Here is a 27,024-nt window from a genome sequence, read left to right as displayed (position 1 = left end):
TGATACCAATGCTGGACACATGCTGGAAAGTGCAACCTCTATGGTTGAACATGGAAAGTTTTGCTATTAAGTTTGCCTTGAATATAACAGAACACAAGTTCTTCCTCCCCACTCCACGTCCCCCTCAAAAATACTTCAAATCAATGGGATAGTGCCTCGTGCAAATGAAACACTATTGTGTTTCGTATCAGAATGTACATTTGTTTTAATCAAGTTGAAGGTGAGGTTCTGAAGCTGATCAGATATGGCCTGTACTGAAAATCCATGGGTTATTAAGCTGTGTGCATGGGAAGGAAGTACATTTTTAAGGTTCAGTTTGGAATGTGGGTCAGAAGTCCCGAGGTCCTCTAGTTCTTGCTCTAAAGCCAGAAGCTGCAAGGCTTGTTTGGGTTTTCTGTGAGATGCTTTATGAGCTGTTGCTTGTGGCATGGGAATCAAGTCATTTTTCAGAAACTGATTGTGCTGTTGGCTCTGTTCTTTTCCTGTGGAGATTTGGACTGTATTTTACCTCTTTAGTTGTTTTATAGGAAGGAATCCTACTGAGAACACCTGGAGTGATACAATTACAGCATGCGCATTTAAAACCATGGGTATGCCTCAGCTTCCTGGGGAGCTGGGAAGAAGTCAGGGAGTGAGCCATGTTCTTTTGGGCTGACTGCAAACCATTCAAGGTACTAGATGCCATTTAAATTTGAGTGCAGGTCTGAGCTTTGAACATCCCCTTTCAGGCAACCAAAGCAGACCTTTTCTGGTAAGGCTAAAAGCACTCCACAGCCAGAATGTGCGTTAATTTGGTGGCTATCTGATGAACATGTGAAGGGTGGAGAGGGAAAACCCAGCAACCTCTGGCATTTCACTCCTTCCCCATCCCTGCAACTTCCATTGTTGCAATGCTGCTAAATCCGCTTTGCCCACTCAGAACTTAGGTAAACAGACATTGTACTTGGGGGGAGTTATGCAGCATTTAAAAAAAGGTCTGAGTTTGTTGAATAGGGTTGGATCAGTACTGGGGTAGCTTGGTGTCAAAGGTTGGATTTTGTTATATCCAAGATAGGGTTGGGAAGTGACATACTGTAGTTTTTCCTGAGTGATCTGTTTTTTAAGTGCTCACAGTGCGCTTAGAGAATGAAAAGTACAGTTTCAGACCCTTTCCTGGAGAGTGCATCCTCTGCTACCTGCTCTCTGAGAAAAGATTTAGCCCAGATAATAACCCAGGTAATTTATTTAAAGCTCTAAATTCGCATACTTTGCCTTTTGTAATGTTGAGACAGAGGAGATCTTTGGAATAGAGGGATTACAGGCTTATTTGAATTATAAAGGCATTGACCTCAAGCAGCCTTTTAGTCAAATCTGTTGTTCTTGTGGTCAGCTTATAATCATGTTTCTGTGATACTACTGCAAAGATGTAAAATCAGTGCTGAGTTCAGAGTACTCTTACCCTAATGGTAGAGTTTCCATCAATCAGGGATATCGCAGTAAGTCATCCTTACACCCCTTGCTCTGTATTTTCACCTTGTGCCTCGTGTTGCCTTCCGTGGTTGCTGAACCTCTCAGTTGGCCAACTCAACTTCCTAGACCAGAAAAAAAAGCTGAGTAATTTTGTGCTGGTTTAGTGGATTGAACCTTTTCTCCACAAATAGAGAAGCACCAGAGCAGGTGAATGGTGAGGAAACAGCAGGACCAAGACAACTGAGAGTGGGGGCAATAGAAAGGCAGAAAGCTGATGGATTGCTTCGGCCATCATATAACACTTTCCCCTAAGTCTGCCTTGCTGAAGCTTCTCCACTTTGCATACAAAATATTAGAAGTTGGTTAGAACAGAAGCCTCCCACGTATTTCCTGTGGGACCTGATCAGCAGGTTACTGGCTGCTCTGGGTTGAGAGGGTCTTTGGCAAAAAGGAGGCATCCCTGTGAAAACATGTGCTTTCGGCAAGTATACGTTTCGTGTTTCTTTTGTTCAAAAACCTGTCTTTATAGACAATTTCCTACTGAGCCCTTGACAAGATTTTGTATTTTCCCTTCTCTGGTGAAAGCCCCTAAGACTTTCCTTTTAGAGTGAACCAAAAACTTGTCTTTCAAACCTAAACAAAACCTCTGTATGAGCTGTTCTTGCTTACTGTCAGTTGGTGTGGACTGTTTCTGCTGGCTAACTTCTGTTTTGTTAACAGTTCGTTTTCCAGTCAAGCCTGACCTACCTCTGTCTCCCCACTTGCTTCATCCCAGGGCTGTCTTGGCAGAAGTTTTGGCAATAAGGAACCAAATAAGCAGTTGTGTGTATGAGGTGTGAAGCGACTTTGCTTCAGTAAGTTCAGAATACCTTGCAAACTCATTCGGCAGTATTTATGCAAGGTTTCAGCAGAGTTTACTTTTGAAGTAAATATTAAAGTGAAATGAGGTAGTGCAGCGCTGTGTTTGAATGCAGAGCTTTATTTTACGCCTCGTTAGGTCTATTTTTCCTACTAGTACAGCAGTGGCAATTGGACAAGTGAAAGACTGATGGGATGAACAAAAGCGGTGTTCCTTTCCTAAGCATGCCAAATCCGTTCTGTAAATGTGGCATTAAAGAAAAGGACCTCCAGCCACATGGCAGAAGTCAGGCCTCCCAAGGAAAACCTGTGCTACAGTGCTTTGCACAAACTCATGCACCTCTTTGTTTAATGTTTCAGAGCCTTCTTCCCCTTGACATTAGAAGAATCATTTGTCTGTGTGCAGCTAGTTTGCCGTTTTACTTAGAAGGAAGTATATAAAATAGTATTATTGTGGTTGGGTTTTTTTTTTTCTGCTTTTCAAAATTTGAAGGTTTTATAATGTTGAAAACAATTTGATCCTGTTACTTAGCAAGGCCTTCTTAAGCAACAACTGCTACTCTTGTTTTGGGCCCTGCTGGTCCCAGCACAATTGCTGCTGCAACAATTACCATGGAAGAGCTGTCCTGAGCATGTGTCTGAGATGTCCTGTGTGAATAAATGGCTTAGGATAGGAAACTTATCCTTGCTCGCAGCTCCACACAAGCCACTGACCACTTGTCCAGACATTTAAGAGTATTATAATCACTGATAGTAGCAAGATTCCGTTTTTCTTAGGGATATAATATAGTGATTGGTTCAGATGATCTCTCCCGTCTCTACCTGCATCATGTCTCTGGCATCAGCTAAGTGTGAATAAACCAGCACAAGAAAGGAGCCACGAAATGTGAGATGTTTTACACAAAACCCCACAGCTTTCACAGATGCATCAACGCTGTTGTAGATTTAGTGATGCTCTATTTTGACCTAATAATGACAATGCTATGGCTTTTGAATACCCTTCTTTTTTTTTCCTGTAGAAGAAACTTTACATACCCTGTTTTTCTTGCCCTCAAGAATAAGATTTAGTTGCTGATACAGGATTCTAAAAGGCTTGGGGGTAATGGACTGAATTAAACATTCCTCTTCCAGCTGCTGCTGTTCACAACACTTTTGACAGTTAAAATACATCACACATTCTCTTGTCTGTTTAATATAAACAATTAGTATTTTAAGTGGAGTCCAGAATCAACCCTAAATAGGAGGATCCAGACAGGCAGTTCAGATAGGAAACTAAGCAGTATCCTAAATTTATATAAAAGTAATTTGCAATCAGTTCGGCCTGTGTCTACCACAGCAGTCAGACCGTGGAAGCTGAGAGACCAGTTGCTTGCCTTCTGGGGATGAAGGTTTCATTTTTCATCTCAAAATTATTTTAGTGCAACTTTTTGTCTGAAATGCTTAGAAAGAAATACAAAATTAAGGGGAAAAATCAAAATTAGAATAAAGTATTTTTGTTCTCATATATGCAAACACTTAACTGAAGACTAGTTTGGGGAAGCTTGTCTAAAGAGAATTTTCCTTTTTCTGTTTTTCCATTCTGGAATGAAGGTGTTTGAAATCACAAAACTCATTAAAACAAAAAAAAATTTGGCTTCCCTATAGGTTTACTTCGTTCAAGCTGACGTAACCACGAAGTAACAGAAAGGCTTTAATGCAAACGGATTTTTAGTAAAGAGGTAACGTTGTGAGAATAGTAGCAATCTTTGCAGTTTTAGGCAAACTGCTAAAATTTATTACCTAAATGAGAGCATTTTTAATAAAAAAAGTTATAAACTGAAAAAGCTCCTCACTCCGTACAAAAGGCATCCAGGATGCAATACCGTGGACATACGCAAAACCTTTCTGGTTTGAGTCTAGACAATGCATGGCTCCGTAACAGAGAGGAGGTAACATTCTGTATGATACTGCTTCACACAGGTGGTCTTGAAATTCTCTGTACCTAAAGTCAAGGCCCTCGTGGGCTTGAGGATCTCCCTCGAAACCTCTCTGACAACTTTCCTGTGTCTAAAGCTAAGCGTGCACCTCAGTGTGAAGCTGGACCAGGTCTAGCTATCATTTAGGATTGATCCTTCTAGCTACCAGCTAAATTTTAGGTTATAAACTTTGAATCAGTGACTTTCCCTGTATTCCTCTGCAATGGTTAGTGGCATGGTTGCACTCAGCTGTAGCGTCTACAACAGTGAGTAGCAAATAGTGAATCATAAATAAACTTCCCAACTTTGCAAAAGGAAGACAGGAAATCACTTTATTTTAAATTGAGACATCAAAAATTAAATGGTCCCCTCAGACCCACATGGCAGCTTCTGCAGCCGTCAGCTCAGTTTGTGCCTTTAAAGAAAAAAAGCAGGGCACAGGGAATAAAAATGAAAAACAGCTTCAGGTTGTTCAGTTTCCTGTTTGCTTAAATTTGTCCTTCCTGACATGCAGATTCATCACACTTCTTTCCTGGTGACTGCTTCATTCAGTTTAGTTAGATATTCAGAGGGATTTTTATCTTCTGACTCATAAAATCCTTGTATTCCCCCAAGAATTCCCCGTGTCTGACTGGAACTTTATGTCTTTGTAGTTTTAGCTGGACTCATTGAAGAAGTTGCTTTCTAAATGACTCTTCTTTTGAGGTCTCCAAATAGCATCTGGGGAGCCAGCTCAGAGCCCGACTCCTGCTTTTCAGGAAAAAGGGTCTGTGCCAGCACTTTGCCTCTTAAAATTTTAGTCAGATTTTTTTCTTTCTTTTTTAAACTCTTCCTGTGATACTGTTTCCCCTTGCTGCTCATGCCCTTTCCAGGTATCCACTTCAGAATATTTTTGCTCAGTTACAAAAATGCATCCCGGTGGGTCAGAGTGCAGCCTGCAAGCCTGTCCCATCAGGTTTCCATCACTCATGGCTATAAAGCTGAGATGCCAAGGTGATGAGTATATCGGTCCATTTAGCAGTTGATGAGAAATGCCTTTGTGTATCTTCCCCCTGCCTTTTTTTAGTCCTTTCTGAGGAGGGTGAGAGCCAGGTTAGGCTGGAGCCCTGGTGTGTGCTTCTTTGAAGGGTTCAGTGAACCGAAGGTGATGCTTTTTGATGTGTGAGCTCCAGATTATGTACGGAGTGGTTGTAGTGTTAGCTCACCTGCCTGCACAAGAGCTTCACCTGTCCTTGGTTCCACCTGCATGCAAAATGTCATCACTTACCTGCCCTTGGTCATCGGAGCTCTGTGGTGCCTCTGAATGCCTTTGAACAGGAGGGAACACACGACAGAATGGCAGTGTGCTTGTTTCCCAAATGTTTGGGTAAAAAAGCCAAAAATTCTGGTCACCCAGTCTGGTTCTAGTGGCTTTTTTCCTCTCCCCCATCACCATATTTGACCGTTTGAGCTCCTGGGTAGGTGCCCTGACAACACAGCTTTGCAATCATGGGTGCATGCGTTTATTTGTAAGGTTACTTCCCACGAGTATATTTGCTTATGAAATCAGCAGGTGGAGACAAGGACAAGGCTGAGGGCTGCCTGCAGGCAGGGCTGGGCTGTGATGCTCCCTCTCTGCGTCCAGTGCCTCTCCCGAACATCTCTTCTGCAGGCAGCAGTAAAAGGGGGATGATGGAGACATGACATGTCCTCTTCTCCCTCAAACACCATGGCCTGCAGGCACTTCTTTTCTCTTGTTCCTCTGCCTCCTTCCTCCGCGGTGTTCACCTGGGAGATACTGGCTTTTGGAGGGTGCGAGCAGCCGTGTGCCTGGCGGTGGAGTGGAGACCTCTGCCAGACCTGGCAGTGGGACATGGAATGGCCCAGGGGACAAAGCCCAGGGAAACACAAATAGGAAGGAGCGTTCAGGGTTGCAGAAGAGAGTATCCAAAGAGTGTCCATAACTGGCAACATGAGTTGCAGCTACAGCCAGCCTAGTGCTGTGGGAGGCAGTGCCCAATGAAGACAAATCCCCACTAGTATGTGTAGTTACCCATGAGATAGATACATGAATGCATCTATTAGAGAACTGCGTGCCCGCTCCTAGAGTCTTGCCTCTCCAGTTTCCTCCTGTACACTGGCCCTTTTGCCAATTCTTTCTAAATCTTCTCTTACTTCTCCTCTTCCATATTGCATCAGTTTTCTTTCCAAGCCAACTACTCCTTTTTACATATTTCTCTACCTAGAACAGTGTAAAAGAAAGCACAACCCTGAAGTGAGTAGGATGTTTATAAACCAATATTTGTCTGCAAAAACAGGTAGTGGGTATAATTGAGTTCCACTGTAACCATTCGTACTGTGCCTAATTACAAATGCTCTTAGCTTAGGTTGAAAATTGCTTCCATGTCTTGAGCAGTTTGTGTATGGCACACTTTGTATACAGTATGTTTGGTAACATAAGGAATAGCACAGGTATCAGAGCAGATAAGACACCTGTGCTAAGCTGATGTGCACAGCAGCCATGTTAGTGCTTGCTTAATCAGTCTTTGGGAGATTCCAGAGGGAAGCTGGACTTCCCCCAGCAGAGCAGCAAAGGAGAAGAGCTCTTCATGAGACTGTTTTTAAGTAGTTTGCCAGTTACACAGTAGGGCTGTAAAAAGTTTTCCTTTGACATCTTCCTTGCCAGAAAATGCGGGGTTTAGCAGAAAGGGCATGCTTTGCTTTAGGAACCGTAACAGAAAGCAAAACAGGTGGTGAACATTATAATCTGAATTACAAACTTTGCTATTTCTGTAGTTTCAATTTTCAGAAGTTTTCAAAGTGCAGCTGAAGTTTTCCACAGAAAACTTAAAGGAAAAGGAGTATGTGGGAGTGTGTATTCACATATATATTGGTTTTGTCAGGCCTTTCTGTGAAGAAAAGTCTTTATTTTCTAGTCAGCGTTATTACCTACCTCCTTTTGTTTGCATAAGAGGTTGTTAAGAAGATTTAAACTTCCCCCAAAACCAACATTTAAGTCCAAACAATCTAACCCCCAAAATCATTCTTTTTTTCTTCTTTTAGGATTTTCTGCAGTGCCTATGGCTGTTGCATCCTTTCCTGCACGGTGTTCACCTGTATGTTGTAGAGATAAAGTCTTAGGCAGAGGAAACTGTAAAGTTACCCTGGGTACCAGATCCAGGGTGGCAGTATGTCAGAAGTCTTTGCATGATGCTGCTATGAATAGCTTCTGCACTTCCCAAGTGCAGGAAGGCTTCATGGCAAGGTTCCTTGCAGGACTTGATGTGCCTGTAGCTCATGATGAGATGATCCTGCACTGGGATGAAAATCCTGCTCTGGAAATATATTTATTTTAAGGACTAGCATGGTGGCTAAACTGTAACATTAGACAAAGAGGAGGGTTTTGCTCTCCAGCGCTCCATGGTGACATCAGAAGGAGCCATACCCCACTGTCCAGCAGAATCTTGTTCTGTGACTGAATGGCCCTTACAGCAGAACTGGTGGTTTGTGGGTCTGTCTTCACCCTGCTGTTCAGCATTCTATTCTGTCAGCCTTTAGCAGGCATTGCCATCTGCTAACTGCCCCGGTCTTGGCCCAAATCCTGACAAAAGCTTTCCTTGATGGCCAAGAAAATGATGTCACTTTTTAGTTATTTGTGACCAAGTTCCGTCACCAAGACATCTCCTTCAGTATCTAAAGTAAACAGAAGAAAGAGAGCCTTTGTCTTTTTTTTTGTTTTAATCAGTGTAATAACTCTTTCCCTTGTATCAGAACTTTACAACTGTAATGAGACCCTGTTTGTCCAGCTGTAATGAGGAGGCAGCTTGTCTGCCAGAGCACTCAGTGCTGGAGGCACTCTAGAAGGCTCAGTAGAAGGAATATAACTGCAAAAGGAAGACAATACAGGATGTCCACCTCTGTAGTTTCAGTTTAGTGTGAAACTGAGTTCTGGCTGTTCTTTACAAACTTTATTTCCCAGACATGCAGAACAATACTACAGGAAAATATCTCCAAAAACAAGTTGTGGATGTTCATTACTGAAACACCCCATGACAAATTTTGCAAATGTGCACTTCATCTGTGACTGCTGCTCCTTTCAGCGCCAGATGCTGGTTATGACAAGGTTGTGTTTGCTGTTGTTTGGGTTTTTATGTTAGTTTGTTTTTTCACTTTCTCTGTGAACACACTGCATTAGGATTCCGATTTTTTGAATCACTTCCATCGTAAGGCCTGCCAGACCTACTGCTATTCTGATTTACTCATCCTCTATGAAAGCTTCAGTTATTTTAGTGAATTGCACAGATAACTCAGAGCTGTGTCATTTGCAAGATATTTTAGAATATATACATTTTATTACCAATACTGCTTTTGGAAGGAAAAGAAACCCCACATTTATTCTAAGTTGAATGCTTTGGACTGAGGTTACTGGGTCAACAATAAATTTGAAAAAACTGTTTGAGACATTTCTTGATGGCATTTTAAAATTATAGCGTAAGGTTATGCTGCTTCATACGGTTCTGTTTGGTTCCTTTGATGCTGAAGAGCTACAGCTGACTTATGTGTAAGATATACTTTTAAAAACATTAGCCATGATGTCTGTAACAAGAGACACTGTTCAGATGAGGGGAGAAACCCATCCTTTGGGAGGAAGTGAGTTAGATTCAGTAGTTCTGTTGAACCTGAACCAAGAAAGAAACCATTAGTAACTCAATCTTTGTAAGAAGACTTGAGGAAGATCCCACCTCCTGCCTACCTGTTGATTTTAGCATCAGCTCAGATGATGGAGATTTCAGGAGTGTTATAGAGAAAGGCTCTTAACAGCCAGCCTGTATTTAGTAGTATTTTAGAATGGAGTTAAAGGACTAAGAAAGCAGCTAGGGCAATAGTGGTATTGTAATAGAGTTATTAATTGCTAAAGAGAGCAGGCCCCGTGCTTTCATTGCTCAAGAGCCATCGGGGCACTCATGTTCTGAAAAATTCAGGTATCAAATGAAATTGTAGAGTAGAAGTTTCAGATCTCCCTTAACAAGAATTTTAAACAAAGAAGTCTGGATTGCATATGGTGTTTCATAGTAGTTGTTTTGATGTTTAGAGTGCTGTAGTGGAAACAAACAAATCCCACCTTTATTTATGGCTTTCACTTCTTTATTTCCCAAGTGAGAAACCTAAAGAAAAAAAAAACGATGACAATTCTCATAAAAGCTTCTGTTAGAAGCTGAAGTTTTTTTGGTAAAACTCCCTTTCCACATTGTTCTGTCAGAACTGCCTGCTGCAGTAACCCAGCCTTGCTGTTAGAGACAGGTAGCATGTTAGAGATAAGCCCTCTCTTTAGTTTTCTTTTTCTTTCCAAAATTATGCTCTATGTTGTCTTTGTCTCCTATCACAACCTACCTACCACTCCAACGCTCTGCGTGTTCTGCTGAAAAACCATACCATGTTATCCTTCTTACATATGGACAGTGCTGGAAAGGACTTACTGTTTTCTTTGCAGTGCAATACATATCTAATGTGAAGTTGTTTGCTGGTGAACAAGAATGTTTCTATGCGTGATTCTGTTTCTAGCTATATTTGGGTAAATGAGATGAACCTCCACTGAAAATAGTGTTACCTAATAGTAAAATATTTGTAGGCAAGAATATTTATTGTGCATTCATCGTCATGGGGATATTATGAAAAATAAACCAGGGTGTTATCCAGAAAAAGCCCTATATCTGCACAGGCGTTCTATATAATAGCAATATGTCACTTTGTAGTTCTACATTGAACTTGTATGTGAGAAGTTACAGCTGTGTCTTTCAGATTCTGTTTCAATAAACCTGTGAGAAAGAAAAAAGTGAAAGCCTTTCAGTTTTACAGCAGTTTCAAAGCAGAAGTTTTATTACCTTTTTTTAATCCTATACGCTTTATGTTTTCACACAGACATAGCTTCTCAGTGAAGATAAATGATGAGATCCTACCTTAAAAAGCCTTTAGGTTTTCATTTATCCACATTAGGTTAAAAGGGAATCGGAATTCTAAAAATACAGCACATCAGAGAAGCAAGGTATTTTTTAGGTCAAGGTCCTCTTTTCCATCTGGTGCCATTTGGTAGTTCTAACATCTTCCATCTCCCCCCTACTTCCCCATATGTAAATAACTCACTGAAGTAAATGCTTGAAATAATTATAGAGAAGAATGATAAAATGCAGGTTGAACTTAATCTCTTTGAGATCTAGAATAGGAAAACCTTAACTGCAGACAACACAGTTATTGAAAAACTGTGGAGGTCTCCAGTCGGCAGGTGTATGAAATAGGAGTAATGTCAGAGCATTACATGCTTTGGGATTGCACTTGTGGTGTTCAAAAACAATGTCAAAAGGAATATTAGTTTAGGAGTGGGGAAAAAATAGCCTAGCAGGGCTGATTTTCGAAAGCAGCCTGACATTTTGCTTCTGCAAATAATTATAGGCTCATATTTTAATGGTTAGAGGTCTAAGTGCTTGCATCCATTTATTAGGAAGTTGGAGACCTAGCTACAACAAAATATGTGCAAAACTACAAAACTGGAATGAGGTTTAAGATGCTTCTAAAATGGATCAGTCAGTCCAATCCAGAAAGCTGGATTGCTTTCCAGACATTTATGGCAACAAAATGTCTTTTTTTGTTGTTTTTCATTGTCCTAAAAAGAGTCCTGCAGCAGCTCACAAGTTCAGGTGCTTTCGAACTCCCTGGGTTAGCGTGAAAGAAACAATCTGCTGCTGCTGGGGTGTCATATCTCTGCTAGGGATGGCCAAAGGGGGCTGGACTGCAGGCACACCATTTGCTGTTGCTGCCATACTCAGTCATTACAACTACTTTGGCATCTCAGTTTGAGAAGGAGACAAACTGTTCAGTGTGTCAGGTGTCTGCCTGCGTTATTGTGATACTCACCTTTTGCAAGCTGCCTGTGCAGATGCTCACCTTAGGTGGCTCATCAGGCACACAGACTCACTTGGGTCCCTAGAATAGGAGGCCTGAAAGTGAGAAAGAAGATGCCTCTCTTGAATGATATGGAACCCTGCACCCAGGACTGCAAAAGCAGCATCCAGCACAGGTTACCAAAGCCAACATTTCTCTTCCTCCCTGTTCTTCACTGTTGCTGCCCAGGGCAGTACCGGGCCATCTCTACTTTGAAGAAAGCAAGAAGAGGCATGAACTGCTGTTTCTTCTTTGCCACAATAAGGACCAATATGGAAACCAGAAGGTTAGGTTTTGATGAGAGGAGTGTGGGGTGAATTGTAGAAATGCTGCGCAGCTTTTACAAATTTGGGGGATATCCCAGAATGTGAAAGACTGGGACACAACTCAGTGTGTGTGACACCCAGCAACATAAGATCCTTCCTATTACTCATGCAGGATGGAGTGGAAAAGATCTGTCAGTAATGTTCAGTTTACACATGCTTTTCACTTAAGTACTTGACAGAAGAAAGCTTCATTGCTTTAGTGTGTTATAGATTCAAGAAAAGATACTTGCTATATATCTGAAAAACTATTCATCTCTGTGGCTGGCTTATTAATGTACCAGAAACTGGCCCTTAGGACATAACATCCTGCCTCCCATTTAAAGGGTCATTAGAGTGAGCTCAAACACAACAGACTTATTTTAAAGCCCTTTTATATTGTCAGTGTGATGCAAAGTGATTGTGAAAATAAGGAGTCCATCTTGCATGTCTGTAACATGCTAAAAATTGCTGACTGTTACTGTGTCATACTTCTCTTCAAATGAAACTTCACATTCAAGGCTATATGTATTCACAAATCTTAGATGCTGTTCACACACACGCAAAGTGCAAATGTCATTTGAAGTTATTCACTCAGCTGGGAGACTCCCCCCAACCCCGTCTTGTCTCCTGTAATTACCCTTTGCCCCTTTCCTCCAGCAGCTATTTCTTCCTCACTGTTGTGTCTTACGATCCTTCAAAAGACAAGTGTGTTTGCTGCTCCTGCCCATCAGATGTGGTGAGCTAGACCTGACAGAAGGCCACCCCTGGAGAGGGTTGAGCCTGGGCACCAAGGCTTGTGAAGGGTCTCCTCCAGTGCTCAGTCTCACAGTGCTAAGGGTTAGTTTCTCTCTCTCAGCTCAACAGAAGCAGAAGAGAACCAAAGGGTCTTCTTTCCCCCCTCATTCCTTTAGAAGCGTGCCCTTTCTAAGTTGCCAGGTAGCCTTCAAAGGCAGGCTGAAGCTTTAATGCTCAGCTGACACCAGTCTAAAATGTAGAGCAAGTTGGCCATTTTGCAGCCTTACGGCAGGAAGGAGGCAGGCACTGCAGAGAGCAGGAGTGGAGGAGCAGCAGCCGGTGAGACAGCAGGAGATGTAGCCTGGGGCTTGCAAAGTGGAGGCCACTGCTGGGTCTTTCAGCACTTACCCAGAAATTTCCTCTGAGTAGTCCATGGGGGTCTGGTTGGCTTTCTACATCATCGGGAGTTGCCTGAGGTGCAGGCAGCACCGCTTCTACTGCTCCTTCCTGCCAGCTTTTGAAGTAGAGAAAATGGCCAGAGAAGGCTTAGCAAAATATCAAATGGGTTTTCCACTTAAGCTCAGGAGAGAGGAAATGAGACAGCAGAGGGGAATTGATTTTCCTGGTGAGTTTGGCTCATCAACTCAATGAGCAGTTCACTTGTCTTCCTCTCAAGGTCAGCAGAGTGACAGCATGCCTCACTGTGCCCTTCGAGACCTTTTCAGTTGCAGGGTTTGCTCAGTTTCCAGTCAACCTTCATGGAGTTACTGGCTCGTCACAGTAATGCTCATGACTGGCCTGCTGTGTCACCCACAAAGAGATGGCTTAACTGAGAGTTGAAAGTCCACAACTGTGGAGGTACACTCTGTTTCCTAGTCCCTGTCTTGGGGACCATATGTGGCAGTCATGGAGCCTTTGGAACAAGTGTCACATGGAGCATGAACTGACAGCCTAAACTGAAGTCACTCCAGTTGGGTACAAAGGCAACTTTAATAGGAGCTGTTTATATAGGTTTCAGATGACTTCATTTTTTAAAAGGGCATGGAATGCATCCAAAGCAAATAATTTTTCTGTGGTGAATGGGAAGACCAAAAGGAAAAGTCTGGAGAAAAGGGGATGGATGGTCTTTCTTTAATGTCAAAGCTGACATAAACACGTCTCCTCCAAACCCTTCTCAGAAGATAATTTTCTTAGCAAGACACAGATTGCTTCAGTCTCTGTATAGCAGCCTTTGAAGCTTCCCAGTTATTGCTGTTATGGAGGAGGCAGGGTCGCTCTTGGAGAATTTCTTCATCATTGAAGTGTTCCTCCTCTGAAGGCTTTCACATGATCAGATAGCTGCTTCTTTGGAACTTCTCTGCCATCACACTGGGCAAACTGATATGTCTGTTTTGCAAAATTATTAAATTAAAAGAAAGTAAAAAGGCTTCATGAAAAATATACTGGTCATCTGCAGGAAAGGCCTTGATTTTTGTTAGATGGAGGCTCAGCTAAGAAGGTGACGAGAGGTGTTAGAAAGGAGCCACCAATTAGGAGACATCAATTTTTCTGTCAACAGGATAAGCCCTTTTACAAAACTTATCATGTGTTTATTCCTTTTCTGTTTGTGAAGGTATTTGTTTGGCAGGGTTATTTTGCATGAGAGGAAGAAGTTGTTTTTCTGCGGCTGTCATTACTGTACTGTTGAGTTCCTGTCTTGTGGGATATTTTTGCTGTTCAGAGTTCTTGCTCCTCATCTGTCTGCTGTCTGTAACTCTTCCATTTGCAATACATTTTGGAGAAAAAGAAAGATTCTACTTACTTCTGCAGTATGTTCCTTAACGGGAACACTTGTGGTGGTAATAGGCACCTTGGGAGCATAGGACTTGGGGCTTGTAATGCCTTTAGGTTGCAGGCGTAAGAATGCTACTATATGGGTGTTCTCAACAGGAAGAGAAATATTCTGACCATTTCTTTCTTAAAAACTTATGCCTGTTATACTTGCATCCTTGTACGTGTTTTTTCCATATTTAATGGTGTAAGATACAACTGAAGACATAAGGACATTTTTCCAGTTTACACACTTTCTTTACCCACAGCTTTCCCAGCTGCTACTGTGTTTCTTAATAGCTTATTGCAAGTCATGTTACGAAATTATCAGTAGCAAATGCTTAACAGATATTAGAAGAAGAAAAAAGGAAGTTCTGTATACATGGCACATACACAGAGAGCAAGAGCTGCCTGTGAGTGTTATATTTGGCAAGAGACTGAATGAGAAGGACAGATAGCTGCTGGGATTTCAGGTGGGCAGTGGTAGATGTTGACATAACCTTAAAGCCTATCAGGTTCTTATGTGGGAACCCAGCTTCAGGAAATGGAGCATATGCTGACAGGTTTTTGACGGGTGGCCGAAAAGTTACAGCTGTGTAGTGGATATCTGCTGGGACACTGAATAGAGCTGTGTTGTTTTTTACGCCCGTTGTGGAGAGGGGAGACTTGGCATGGAATAGCCAAAGAGTAGAAGGTCATTATCTAGATGAGAAGTGGCCGTTATTAGTAGGTCAGGTATACACCTCATTATCATCTGGTGTCAGGTCATGCTGCTCAGTGCTCATCTAGCAGCTGTGCTGAACGTACATGTTAATGAGTGCAATCATTTCATCCTGGATGCAGACCACATGCAAAGCATCTACTAGTGTCTACTGTAGGCACAGTTATGACTCCTCCTGTCAATGGCTGATCTGAAACATTCATTACAGTTGTGAAATTAGACACAGTAGTACTGATCTCACTCTAATGTGTGGTCAGTGTCTAAGCACATCCTTCTGGCTGGGATCATGTCTTCATGAAGGCAAAGGTTAAGGCAGGTTTGGGGGCTCTAAATTGCAATTTGCCAACTCTTTTTTGAAGTACCTTTACACTTCAAAAGCAAAAGCACTCATGTTCATAAAGCCTTGCTGTTTGTCTTCAGGGTGGAATTTGTGGGTTTTTAAATTGATGGTGAGCCTGAATCTGACTTACCTGAGCCTCAGCTAAACTGTTACTGCTGCTTGTGGTAGAGTGAATTAATCTGTTGAGGTGGAAGATGGGCAGCAAATTTGCAGGCAGCTTAGTGCTTGCCTGTAAACAACTTTGTATTAGTCAGGGAGCAGGATTTTCCAAAAGTAATTTAGGATGCAGAATCTCCATTTCTGTTTTTTTTTTTTCAGGCTCTGGAGTGAGATAAGCTTCTTTCAGAGTGTGATTCTGTCTTGCATTTTACAATGTCATCTGCCACGGAGGCACCCTCTTTTATGTAGCTCTTTCTTCTTTTCCAGGTTGGCCTTCCTTCTATGATGTGATCAGTCCTGATGCAATTACTTTCAACGATGATTTCTCCTATGGGATGCATCGGATTGAAATATCCTGCAGTCAGGTTAGTTTACAGCACACAGAGACCATTCCGATGGCAAAGGCTGCAAAAATCATTACGGCGTGCTCTATTTTTTCCCAAGATTTGCAAACCTTTCAGTTCCATTAAATATTAATCATTGTGAGAGAGCACAATGGGTCGTAGGCATAACAGCTGGGTGGAATGAGCTGAAGGCAAAAAAGGGATCTTTGGAATGCACATTGTTATCTCATGTGAGATTTGATGGAGCAGATGTAAATGGTAAGACTCAGTGCTGAGTCTACAGAAATTGTCTTCCTGAAGAGGGTGCCTTCAAAGGAGCTCCTGAGCCTGAGCCTGAGTCTGGTTGACTGACTCCCACACGTGAGCAGTTGTGAGGGAAGTTGAAAGCAGTGGAGCGACTGTCTGTGTGCTGATTCCATCACTGTGCATTACTGTGCAGCTGTGCTAACTCATTCCCAACACTCATTTCCAGCATAGTCCTAATGGCTGCCTCAGACAATCCCATCTACCGTAATAATGAAGTCAAGTCATTCAAAACGTGCCCAATTTTTCGTTATCTGTCTTGTTCTACTTTCTCTCATCCTTTGTGCTGCTCTCCTCTCTGTGAAGGGAATGGCATAATCATTACCTAGCAAAGCAAGAAGCTGCTGCGTTGGTGTTCGGCAGATGTACCCAGCAGCTTGCAGTCCTTTAGCTCCATACATACTTAAACTCCTCCTGAGAGAAGCAGCAGCTTCATTTGGTCAGTGATAATTTGCTCTTCTCTTTCCAGACAGTATTGATGGAAGGATAACTGTTATCCCTGCTAGTACATATTCTTCCTAGTCAATCAGTCCTCATGTATAATTGCTCAGAGACAGTTAAGAAGCTCCTCAGAAAGAGGCAAGATTGTCTTTATGGAGAATTCATTAACTTCAGTCTGGGTGGAGGGTTTGGCCTAACATGTTAATGGCCAAATCAGCATGTCTGCAAGTATGTCATGTGTACTACATAATTCTGTAGGTTTTACATTGATGATATGCTTTAGAAGATCCACTTAACACTTTTGGGAGCACCCATTTCCCTAAATTCCTTAGTGAGGTAGCTGTGGGACTGGAGACTGGGAACCTTGTGCTTCACCACTGATTACTGGCATAACCAAATATACAACCCGCTCTCTTCAGCTCTGCTTAGTAGGCCTGGGTAGTGGTAAGATCAGTGTACTGACAGCCTGCTGAGCCTGTATCTGCTAGCACCACTCAAAAGATGGCCAGAGCCCCTGGTTTCAACCTGAGAGAAGCTGAAGGCAGCCTGTAGTGAAGCCAAGGAATCTGGGAACGTCATTTACCTGTTACCAAACCAAATAGCGTTAGCAGACCTGAGACCTGCAGTATTAGCAAGCAGTCACACACAGACACCATAAAATTAAAGCAAAATCAAAAGCTGAATTTTAAAGCAGTAAGAGAAAACTATGACCAAGGCTGCTATACAATCCGATGGCAACTTCCTAGCAGCTACTCCAACTTCCTGGGGCAATATCCCCACAGATGATTCGGTCACACAGGAAAATAGCTTGAGGAGTGGTGAGGATCAATGCAGCCGCCACTCAGCACAGTTAATACCACTGCATTGTGTATCTATTATAACAAAACTGTTTCCTCCCTCCTTGAAGTCCTAGGAATAAGAATCACACATGCAGCTGCAAAAAAAGTGCAGTTTTACTGCAGCCTGGAAAGCAGTGGGATTGATATGACAGGCCTTGGTAGAGCTAGAGGGAAATACCCTCTCCCACACCCAAAACCTTATTAATCTTTTGCAGATGAAGAAGTAGTTGATTGCTCTTTAAAAGTCCTTCCACCTGTCTGAGAGAATAAAACCCCTCTCTTTTAATGTTCCCCGTTATAGAAAGCAAACACTGGGGGAAAGTTGCTGTAATAGTCATCAAAGGCATCCATGGGATTATCCTAGAATTAACTTTCACAGGTTTTTTTTGGAAACACATTACCCTGGGTGTATTTAAAAGGTCAGTGATCAGTAATAGGTAGAAGTCAATTACAAATGCATTTGAGGAACACTACAAAACTAGTTGCATCTCTTTTTTGCCCCCTTTACTGCATGAGAGTCCCTTCCCCTGAGGTCTCCCTAGCTATTAAGTGTACCTGTACAAATCAGTAACATTCTGTAGTCACAGAGATACCGTTTGCATATTGATAGCTCAAACTCGGCTACAGCAGCTGACTGCAAGCTGCCTCCCAGCAGCATATTAGAACCAGGAGGTTTGGGAGATCCAAGCATACTGACAGTTAGCAGTGAGCCCCCCTTTCCTGCTCCCAAACACATACTTCAAGTGCTTTAATCTATCTGTTTCACCATCCCAGTGCATTCTGCCCAGTATATTTATGTGCAAGACCACAACAGATGATTGGTTTTGGAGGTTTTGCAGACATGTATACATCCTAGAAAAGTGGTTGGCACCTGTTATTTGTGGGGGGGACAGTAAAATCAATTCATCCTTTGTACTCTCAGCTGACGGCCAGCTTTCCTATACTGTGACACAAAGGATTGAATTGCATTTCTTTTCAGAGTGGATAAGTTATAGAGTCCTCTACAGAGAGAATCGCCACATAAATTCTTGGTGAGGGGTAATCTCAAAAGGTAACAAATTTTGCAGTAATCCAGTCCTGGGGTGATTCTGCCAAACCAAGAAGGTGTAATGAGACTACCTTGGACTGTCACACAGCTTCTCAGGTTTTGTGAGGAAGCCCTTCTTGATAAATGGTCTTTGTAGTCTTTATGTGAGTATGTTACTCCTGCAGACTGCTTCTCTCTGCAGTGTCTCTTGCTGTTTCTGTCCAGTGGAGAGTGGGAGTGATTTATCTTTGGTTAAACAGTCTGGAATGGATCTGTTTAACACTTCTAGCCAGGAGGTTTTGAAGCATTCTTATTTGAGATGAGATGATTTAATTAGGATGCTGAGCATTTAGAAAAATACTCTCTCTGGGACACTTCAGGTTTTTTAGATTTTTCTTTTCCCCAAGGTATGGAAAAGCTTTATAATCAGGTGAAATAGCTCATTTTGAGAGACCCCACTTTGAGAAACGGCTCAGGTTTTCTGCCCAAACTGCCTGTAAAGGCCTTCAATCTAAAGGGAAATGAAATAAGTAGGGAGGAAGGGGTGGCAAAACAGCAATATTTTAGGAACAAGACTTGGAGCTTTCTCTTCTGTAGCTCCCATGCAACTTCCCTTTGGCTTTTTCATATTTGATATGTTTTGTCTTCCTTCCTTATAAAAACATGCAGCTGCTGCATGACCCAGAGTCATCCATGCCTTTCCCCATTGCCTCTGGGAGCTCATCCTGCTGATACCATGGGCTGGAAGTGCCTGTGTTTGTTCTCGGGGTCCTTGCTGGACTGCTGTGGCTGTTTCAGCAGCACCTTTCCAGGAGCAGGGAGCCTGCCCTGGGATGTGTCTGTGCAGGTGGGACAACGTGTGGGAACACTGAGACTTCACAGACTTACCTGCCCTGCTCCTGGAGTCATGAGGGTTGCTGTTTCAGCTGTCCCTCCTAGCTGGCATGAGAGCCAAACCCCCCCTGCCTTTCCATCTGTTGAGAGAGTTTAACCCAAGCCAAGACTTTACCTCCTTCTACAGACACCCTTCCTACTGCTTTGGTGAATTACAGGCCATAACAGCAGGAGAACATTAGCAACACATTAACTGCAGGGTAGAGATTTGCCATTATTAACTCATTCAGTTTGGAATATTGCCTCTACATATTTGGGATACTGTGAATTGACTAAATGTTAAGAATAATTTTGAGTCTTTAATTTCTGATGTCTGACTGTGAGCCCACAAGCAGCTCTGTGATCGCAGTTACATCATTCCAGCTCTCACTGAGATCAGCTATTGACTTGAAAGGCCAAGGCTCTTTGGTAAAGCAGCATGACTTTCCTGTTCAAGATAAATATTTCTTCAGTGCAAGGTTTTATTTTTTCATTTCTCATGGCAGGCTGTAAAAATGAACCAGTGGAATTTAAGTGACTAATTACAAGAAGTTCTTATTATCCAGATGACTTGTCAGCCATAATGTGCAGTGATAGTAATCCTAATTTTTGAATAAGGATCAACTGGATCAGCTTCTTCAGAATATTGTACTCTTCTGTAAACCAGGGGACTGTTACCTTTTTTACAGACAGGAGCAGTAGTGTTCACCCTGAATACTACTGCTAGTTATCTGAGGCTGATTGACACAGAACAAAAGTGTCCACAGACCATCTGGAGTTTCACATTCCTTACAACAGCAAATTCAGCATCATTCCTGTTTATAATCACTCCCACCTAAAAATTTTTCATTCAGAAAGTACAGGCCTTTTCAGTCACCCGTCCCTATCTCCTATGTTCTACAGAAAGTAGTATGAGATATCTGAGTAGTGGATGAAGTCCATCCCCTTTAGGGATGAGGAGCAGATGTGGGTTTCACCAGAAGAGCCTTGATACTCAGAAGAGTGCCAGGCTGTGGAAAGAAAAAAAAACCAAAACATTAGTATAAGGGCATACTCCAATAGTATCTTAACTGCTTTATGTTGTTGTCAGGATCACCAAGGGGTTTAGTGCTTTCTTGCTAAGAGGGATAGCAGATGGCTGCAGGCTGAGGAGAGCCCAGAGCTCAGGCTGCCCCTTTCTTACACAGCAGTAAGTGAAATGTGGGTGATGCTGCCCTCACCACTCACAGTGGTTTTAACTCTGAGTTAAAACTCACAGCTTTTAACTGAGCTGCTGCCAGGAGATCATTACAGAGACAGGCAGCTTCTCAGAAACAGCAGCCCAACCAAACATGCGCAGTGGCACTATGGGAAACACCCAGGAAATTTGGGCTTGAAGTCTTAGGCGCCTGTGGTATCTCAGAAGATCATCCTCCTGGATCACCCTTGTAAATAAACGTAGGCTGTAAATCCCACTTGAAAGGGCAATGTAGGCACCGATGTTCTTCCTTGGAAGCTGTTGCTAGTCGTTGCTTAACACCAGGGTGATGCCATCAAGCTGCACAGAGACACAGTGATACTCTATTGTATTTTGTTTCAGTGTGGTGCTCACCTGGGGCATATTTTTGACGATGGACCTCGCCCAACTGGCAAACGGTACTGCACAAACTCTGCTTCGTTATCTTTCAAGCCAGCAGACAAGAACAACGCCGGAGAAGGCAGCGGTAACAGCAGTCCTGCCCAAACAGGCAAAGCTGAGCTGTAGGACGGAGCAAGGCCTGCGGAAATCTGCGCAGATCCCACACAGCTTACAAGGAATGTTTTCTAAGTTGCCTGCTCTCTTATATCCTGAGAATGTTTAAATGAATGAAAGCATTTTGCACCATCCTTCTTCTTCCTCTCCTTTTCAGAACTGAGGCCTTGCCTGCTGATGCATTTACTATGTAATTGGATTGGAAAATGTGTTGGCTGACTCCACAGGTTTTCTTTTCCTTTCTTTTCTTTGAGATTGCTTTGGGGAATCCTTAAATTAAGAGGCTTTGGCATCATTAGTTATTAGTTTCTTTTTAGTGCTGTGTTACTCTAGGTTTGAACACTGTTCCTTTTTCTGTGGGAAATGGGACTTGTGTTTCTCTCCAATCTATGGGAAACTTCTGGGCATAAGAAAATCCTCAATTCCTAGCACATCTCTGCTTTGTTCTGACTTGCGAGGCATGCAGCCTTTGGTCATGTATATTCAGCCATCTCCCAGCATCAGCTGCACCCTGCAGAAACTTGTAGTTATGGCTGTTCCTTCCCAACTGAGAGAGATGGATGAGATGTAAAGCCCATCCTTTGGCTTATTCACTGCCAAAACTTCAAGGGTGTGGTTGAAAGGATGCAAACATTGTCTGAGCATCTATTTTCCCCCTTTATTTGGTATTTAAATAAAGGTTTTAACTAGTAAGGCTCACTTCTGTGGGTAACTAATGAGGCTTTGTCTTTCTGTGAGGCCTGTTCAGCAACTGTAACTCAGACCTGAATTAAAGCTGAAATCTGCAGGGGGTAATTATATGGACAAGTTCAGAGATAAACTTGAAAAGTGAAGTAAATGAGGGATGACACTCAGCTCTTTATCTTGTTGGTTGCTACAAGGATTCAGAAACACAACAGTTTCTGCTAAAATGGAGTTTAGAAATGAATGTGGCAGGAAGAGGGAGACCCTCCTGAAGCATCCAGTTCTAAAGATTAGCTGGTCCGGATGCGTACTGCCTACAGGGCCACAGCCTTTAATTTGTGCAGTTGTGGTGCAGGACATGAGTGAGGGGGTTGGTGTAAGAAAAGTATTTGAAAAAAGCCTGTCAAAGCTCCAGAAATTTTCATGTAGCAAAATTTGCTGTCCCATAAGATGCTTTTACATTCTGTTGAATAAGAGTTTGTCTAGAGCTGTGCATAATATTGTTCTTTAAGTTATACTATACAGTATTTGCTAACACCACTTTGCCTTTAAGCATTGAGAGACTTAATGAATATAGTATTTACTTTTATTAGCAAACTTTATGACTAAGATACTTGGATCCAATTTTGTTTCTAGTAGGAGCAAAGCAAGCGCTGATTTTTGTGGAAGCAGGGTTGGGTTTTTTATGTCAGTGATAATAAATGTATTACCTAAAGTACAAACATGCTTCAGTTAAACTATAGCTACTGTAACAGCGTGCAGAATGATCAGAATTGCCTTTTTTTTAGCAAGATGTGAAAAAAGCATACAATACTTTAATAGATGCAAATAAAGATGATAAATGCTTAGAGCTAAAACACTCGGGCTCTGCTGTAGCAAGCATCTACTCACATGAGTATTCCCCCAGATGTCATGCAAGGAATTGCTCATCGGCTGCAGGAGAGGTTATGCAGACTGACCTTTGGTGTTTCAAGGCGGTTGAGTTTCTCCTGGTCCCATTGGTTTTTAGCAATTTCTTCTCAAAGGACTGCTTTTATCCCTGTTGTTATTTAAAGAAAAATAGGTTTTCTCTACCACATTTTCTGACATACACATAAAAAAGGCAGCATCTATAAAAATGTGGTACATAACCATTGTTTAATTCCAGATTGCTGTTGAAGTGTTATCAAATTTCAGTATATTCCTGCCTTATGTTAAAGAAATATATTACTTAAACTTCAGTATTCAGTAATGTATGCTGTCCTACAGGAGATTTATTTTTACAGGATATGGAGTGCAATGAAATGAGTCAATATGGTGAGGTGTATGTGATCTCTGGGAGTTAGACCAGTTAACATAGGAAATGCATTGTTCTCTCTTGTATGCAAACTGTACCACAGCGCAGTGCAAGGTAAGACAGATTTCCTTTTACTGCTCTTAGAAGATGCTAGTAAGGGCTATTATTGAACCCTCCAAATTTGGTTCAGTCTGGTTATGATCATGACAGTGGAACCTGAGCTGAGCACAGCGTATAGAATAATAGGAGAATATTTCTACATGTTTAAATTTTGCACTGTCTAGATGCTTATAAAAACTGAATGCAAACTCTGTAGTAATAGCAAACTATATTTTATAATATCTCTGTTGTTACTCAGATGTTTAAATAGCAGACCTTAAAATATCATGTAAGTCACATGTTATTTATATATACTATATATATATAAAATTGCACATGTTTTTTATATATATATACATACACACACGTATATTATCCAAGTATAATTTTAGCCTTCGGTACCTTTTTAATAACTAAAACCTTTCCTTAAGAGGGTTCAATACTTTGAAGAAATCGCATATACATTTTTCAAATTAAATTTCATATATTTGTTGTACACAAATATAAAATAAATTTCTTTATAAAGATTTCTGTTCCTCTTCCTTCTATATCTGGGTTTATCTGGGTTTATGTCAGGTTTTTGCACTTCTGAGAGAGCTGCTTTTACTTTGCTTTCCCTTAACTTACTGTGGATATTATATCCTCGGCATTTTATCTCCAGCAGATTTCTGCCAGGGCCCAGCACTGCAGGGAACAAGGTGTTCATACACTTACCTGCTTTTGAGAGAACCAAGCACCCAGGCCCAATAGAGGGGAAAAATGTTTAGAGAAAGGCTCAACTTTTGTTTAGTAGACGTTTTGGCTGCTTCCAAAAAATGGGGTGTGGGTTGTGTAGGAGCTCATCAGTGCCCAGGCTCAGCCTGCAGTGGAGGAATTTGGCTGGAAAGCTGGTTTCTGTCAAGGTCTCATCTCCAAGGATGCAGGTTTGGAATGCCCCACAGACAGCAGGTTAATGTCCTGGCCACAGGGTGGGAAAAGCCATGGCAGCAGGGTGAGAACACACGGTCATTTAATGAACCACTGTGATTCTCTGATCATTGTAGCTGTATGGCTTTCATACATTTAAGGCACCTTAAAAATAAGCCTTTTCACAAGCTCTGTCAGCTCTCATACACTAGAAAAACCCCATTGTGTGTATGCGAACAGGTTAAAACAGGCCTTTCCACAGTGGCTGTAGCATGTATTCCCCATGTGGATGGTGGTTGGCTGACATCTGGATGTATGCAGCAAAGACATCACTCCGAGAAAGGAGAGGGAGCTTCTTGTGAAACAATGCCTTGGCCTCTTATTTTCACTTGCAGGTGAGTGGTGTCTGAAGGCTCTGTCATCTCTCAGGATAAAGGGAATGTAAGACCGAAGTACACAACTTGCCTCTAGTGGCCCAACGCAAGGCAGTGACAGTAGTGACCCACAGGATAGGACTTGCCCAGTGTACTAGCATGGGGCATGAGACCTTTCAGCTCTCTCAACCACTGACAAAGGTGGAGCTTTCTATGGCACTAGTTATGCTCCACTGTATTTCCTCTTCTTCCTCAGCCCCAAAATGGTGCTTTTAGATAAGACAACATGATAAGTCAGTGTTTCTGTTGGGGTGACAGTGAAGAACATGTTGTTATAAACATGATGCCATGGATGTGTTGGTACTCATTGTACTGAAATGTCAGTCCTAATTCACTTAGACTTGTGTTGCAGTCCGTTTACCCAACTGAATTTCATAAGCTGTGAGCTTAGACCTTCTCTATGTGTGAATATGTGAAGTATATTCATTTTTCTTATTCTTCAGTATGTTCCAAAATGTCTGTGGTTAATGTCACCATCCCCTGCTCCGTCACCCGTGGTTTGGGAGGGGATGTGAAATACATGCTAGAGGCTACTTTTCTGGTCCTCACTCAGAGTTTCAAGATCATGCTCTCTCTCTTCCCACCCTTGAAGGAATTTAAGGATGAAAACAAAACAGATGTCCACACTTTTCCAAATTAAAGTCAGTGTGCTTTGTGCCCACTTGTTTGCAGAACAAATGGCAGAGTGTTCAATGGCACTAGAAGCAAATTCATCAGCTTCCAAATTCAGTAGAATAAAACAAAATATTGCTTAGTTCATTGGCAAGCTGAACTAATAGTTCTTGGTTTATTGACTATTAAAATGAGGCCACCTACAGGTCCCACAATAAACCTGCAAAAATGTTTAGACCTGCATATGTGAATTGCTGCATTCCAGTCTGGCTTGCTCCCGCTTTGTTATAAAGAGAAGTCACACACCACAGGGCCTCAGATCAAAAGCAATGACAGCAGTCAGCAACTATATTATTTCTACAGTCACTTTTTTTAACAAAGTGCAAGATAATACTTCCACACCGTCCGCAATCACTGAAATCACTGAAATAGCCAAGCTCCAAGCAGTGTAGGCATGGGACATCCTGAAATTCTTATGCAGGCCACCGGTGTAATATTCAATGCGTGAAGCAAAAAGATCTCAGTTATGTCCACCTGTTTTGGGGATCAGGACTAGCCTGAGCAGCCCAAATTAAGCAGGAATAGTATACTCAGAAACCCTCCCCAGAGACCTCCTAGGACCTGTAGCCAACCTCCTCAGACCTTCTGCTTAGCCGACATACGCCAGCAGAAAAAGAGAAGTGGTTCCAGAAAAGAGAAAAGGCTTCCAGTTTTGAACTCCTGTTTTATTCACTTCTTGTTAGACAGCTTGCAAACACTGAAGACATTTCGCTCTGCAGATGTGTTAGCCAACGCATTCTCATTTGGGGTTCTTTTTTGTTTTAGTCCAGATTTCCTTAAACTTCTTTTAGCCAGGAAATTTTACTGCCTTAATGCAACAGATCTTTTCCATTCCTCCATTTTCAGTTGCTGCAAGGATTTTCTTCTCTTCTGTTTTTCAATAGCTGGCATTCCAGACAGTGGAATATTGTTATTTTCCTTACATTGTAGCCTGAAAACTGTCTGAACTGCAGCTTCACCTTGTCTTAGACCCCATACTTCACATTTCTTGTCTGCTTAAGTGGAAGGAATATCTGTTCCACAAAATACAAGTTCTCACCTACTGGCAGTACAAGAACCATGACATGATGAGTGGCCACTTGGTTAGGAAAAGTAGCAATTCTTTGGAAAAGCAAAGAAAATATGTCTTCATCATCCTTTTAAAGTGGACAGGATGATTTTTGTGTGCGGGCTAGTTAATTTTGATGTTTTTCCAGGCTGCCCTAAAGCCCTTCTTCTTGCAGTCCGGGTATTGTCTCCTCCAGTTTGCAGCTTTATTATTGTATGTTTCATACAGACACAAACATCTGGAGAACATCCTCAGGTATAACTGCTGGGCAGTGCAGAAAATATCTGCTGTGATCTGAAACAGGTTTTTCTTCCCACGAAAGCACACCCTTGGGACTGGGAAACTTAGGTCTGTAATAGTATAGAGATCCTTTCACCTCCAGAGCACCACATTTGGCCTGGGCCTGTAACAACCAGCACCCCTGGTGATTTCTTAACTTCACTGGGGTGAAGTTAGTTGGTGCTGGTGAAATCACTGTGGCAGTATCCCTGAGAGCCTTGGTGGTGCTGCAGCTGGTGAGGAGATTGAGGTCCTTGCTCTAAGAGCAGTCATTTTTTATCCAGAGAGCTGTCAGAAGATGGAAGGGGAAGGGGAAAGAGGAATTTGCATTTTGCTGCTTGCTGTTTGCCCGTCATGTTCCCTTGAAACGGTATGCATTTCCACCATGGTACTGTAAGATCACATTTAATTCAGGACAATTAAGTAACGTAGACTTGTGAAACCCCGTAAAAATAGGTCATAATTCCTAACTTAATTCCAGTGAAACAAAGCTGCTGTAAATCTGAGGGGATGGAAAGGAACTAAGGTCTGCTGAGAAAGATTCCTCAACATAACTGAGAGAAAATATTTTCAAGACACATTAAAGCTTTCGTAGGAGTAGGATGCCTTTGGAAAATCCTACTCCTCCAAGTAACTAGTGCAGAGAAGAGGAATCCTGAAAACCATGAAGCAAATACATGATGCTTGCAATCATGGTGTTCCCATACACCTTTGCTGCCTGAGCCCTGTTGTGCAGGATTTTGAGGAAGCTGAACATTTTATCTTGTTCCTAGTTTGAAAACGTTTTAGGAAAAATAAAATCTGAAGAGCTTTTTTTGTTT

The 27,024-nt window shown here is 42.0% G+C and overlaps 1 protein-coding gene across 2 annotated transcripts in view; it reads left to right on the top strand.

Moving 5' to 3' along the window:
- Positions 1-23,389, top strand: part of MSRB3 (methionine sulfoxide reductase B3) — an 84,314-nt gene extending 60,925 nt beyond the window's left edge. For both annotated transcript variants that reach the window (XM_062609430.1, XM_062609429.1), the window contains exons 6-7: positions 15,514-15,611; positions 20,653-23,389. In XM_062609430.1, coding sequence (XP_062465414.1) covers positions 15,514-15,611; positions 20,653-20,817 — 263 coding nt within the window. In that variant the 3' untranslated portion in view covers positions 20,818-23,389. The remainder of the gene's footprint in view (positions 1-15,513; positions 15,612-20,652) is intronic.
- The last annotated feature ends 3,635 nt before the right edge of the window (positions 23,390-27,024 follow it).

Source organism: Pezoporus occidentalis, unplaced genomic scaffold (genome assembly GCF_034315485.1).
Source record: "Pezoporus occidentalis ecotype Australia unplaced genomic scaffold, CSIRO_AGI_Poc_V1 ctg138, whole genome shotgun sequence".
Lineage (NCBI taxonomy): Eukaryota > Metazoa > Chordata > Aves > Psittaciformes > Psittacidae > Pezoporus > Pezoporus occidentalis.
The sequence above is the reverse complement of the archived record's forward strand: the minus strand, read 5'-3'. Positions and strand labels throughout refer to the sequence as shown.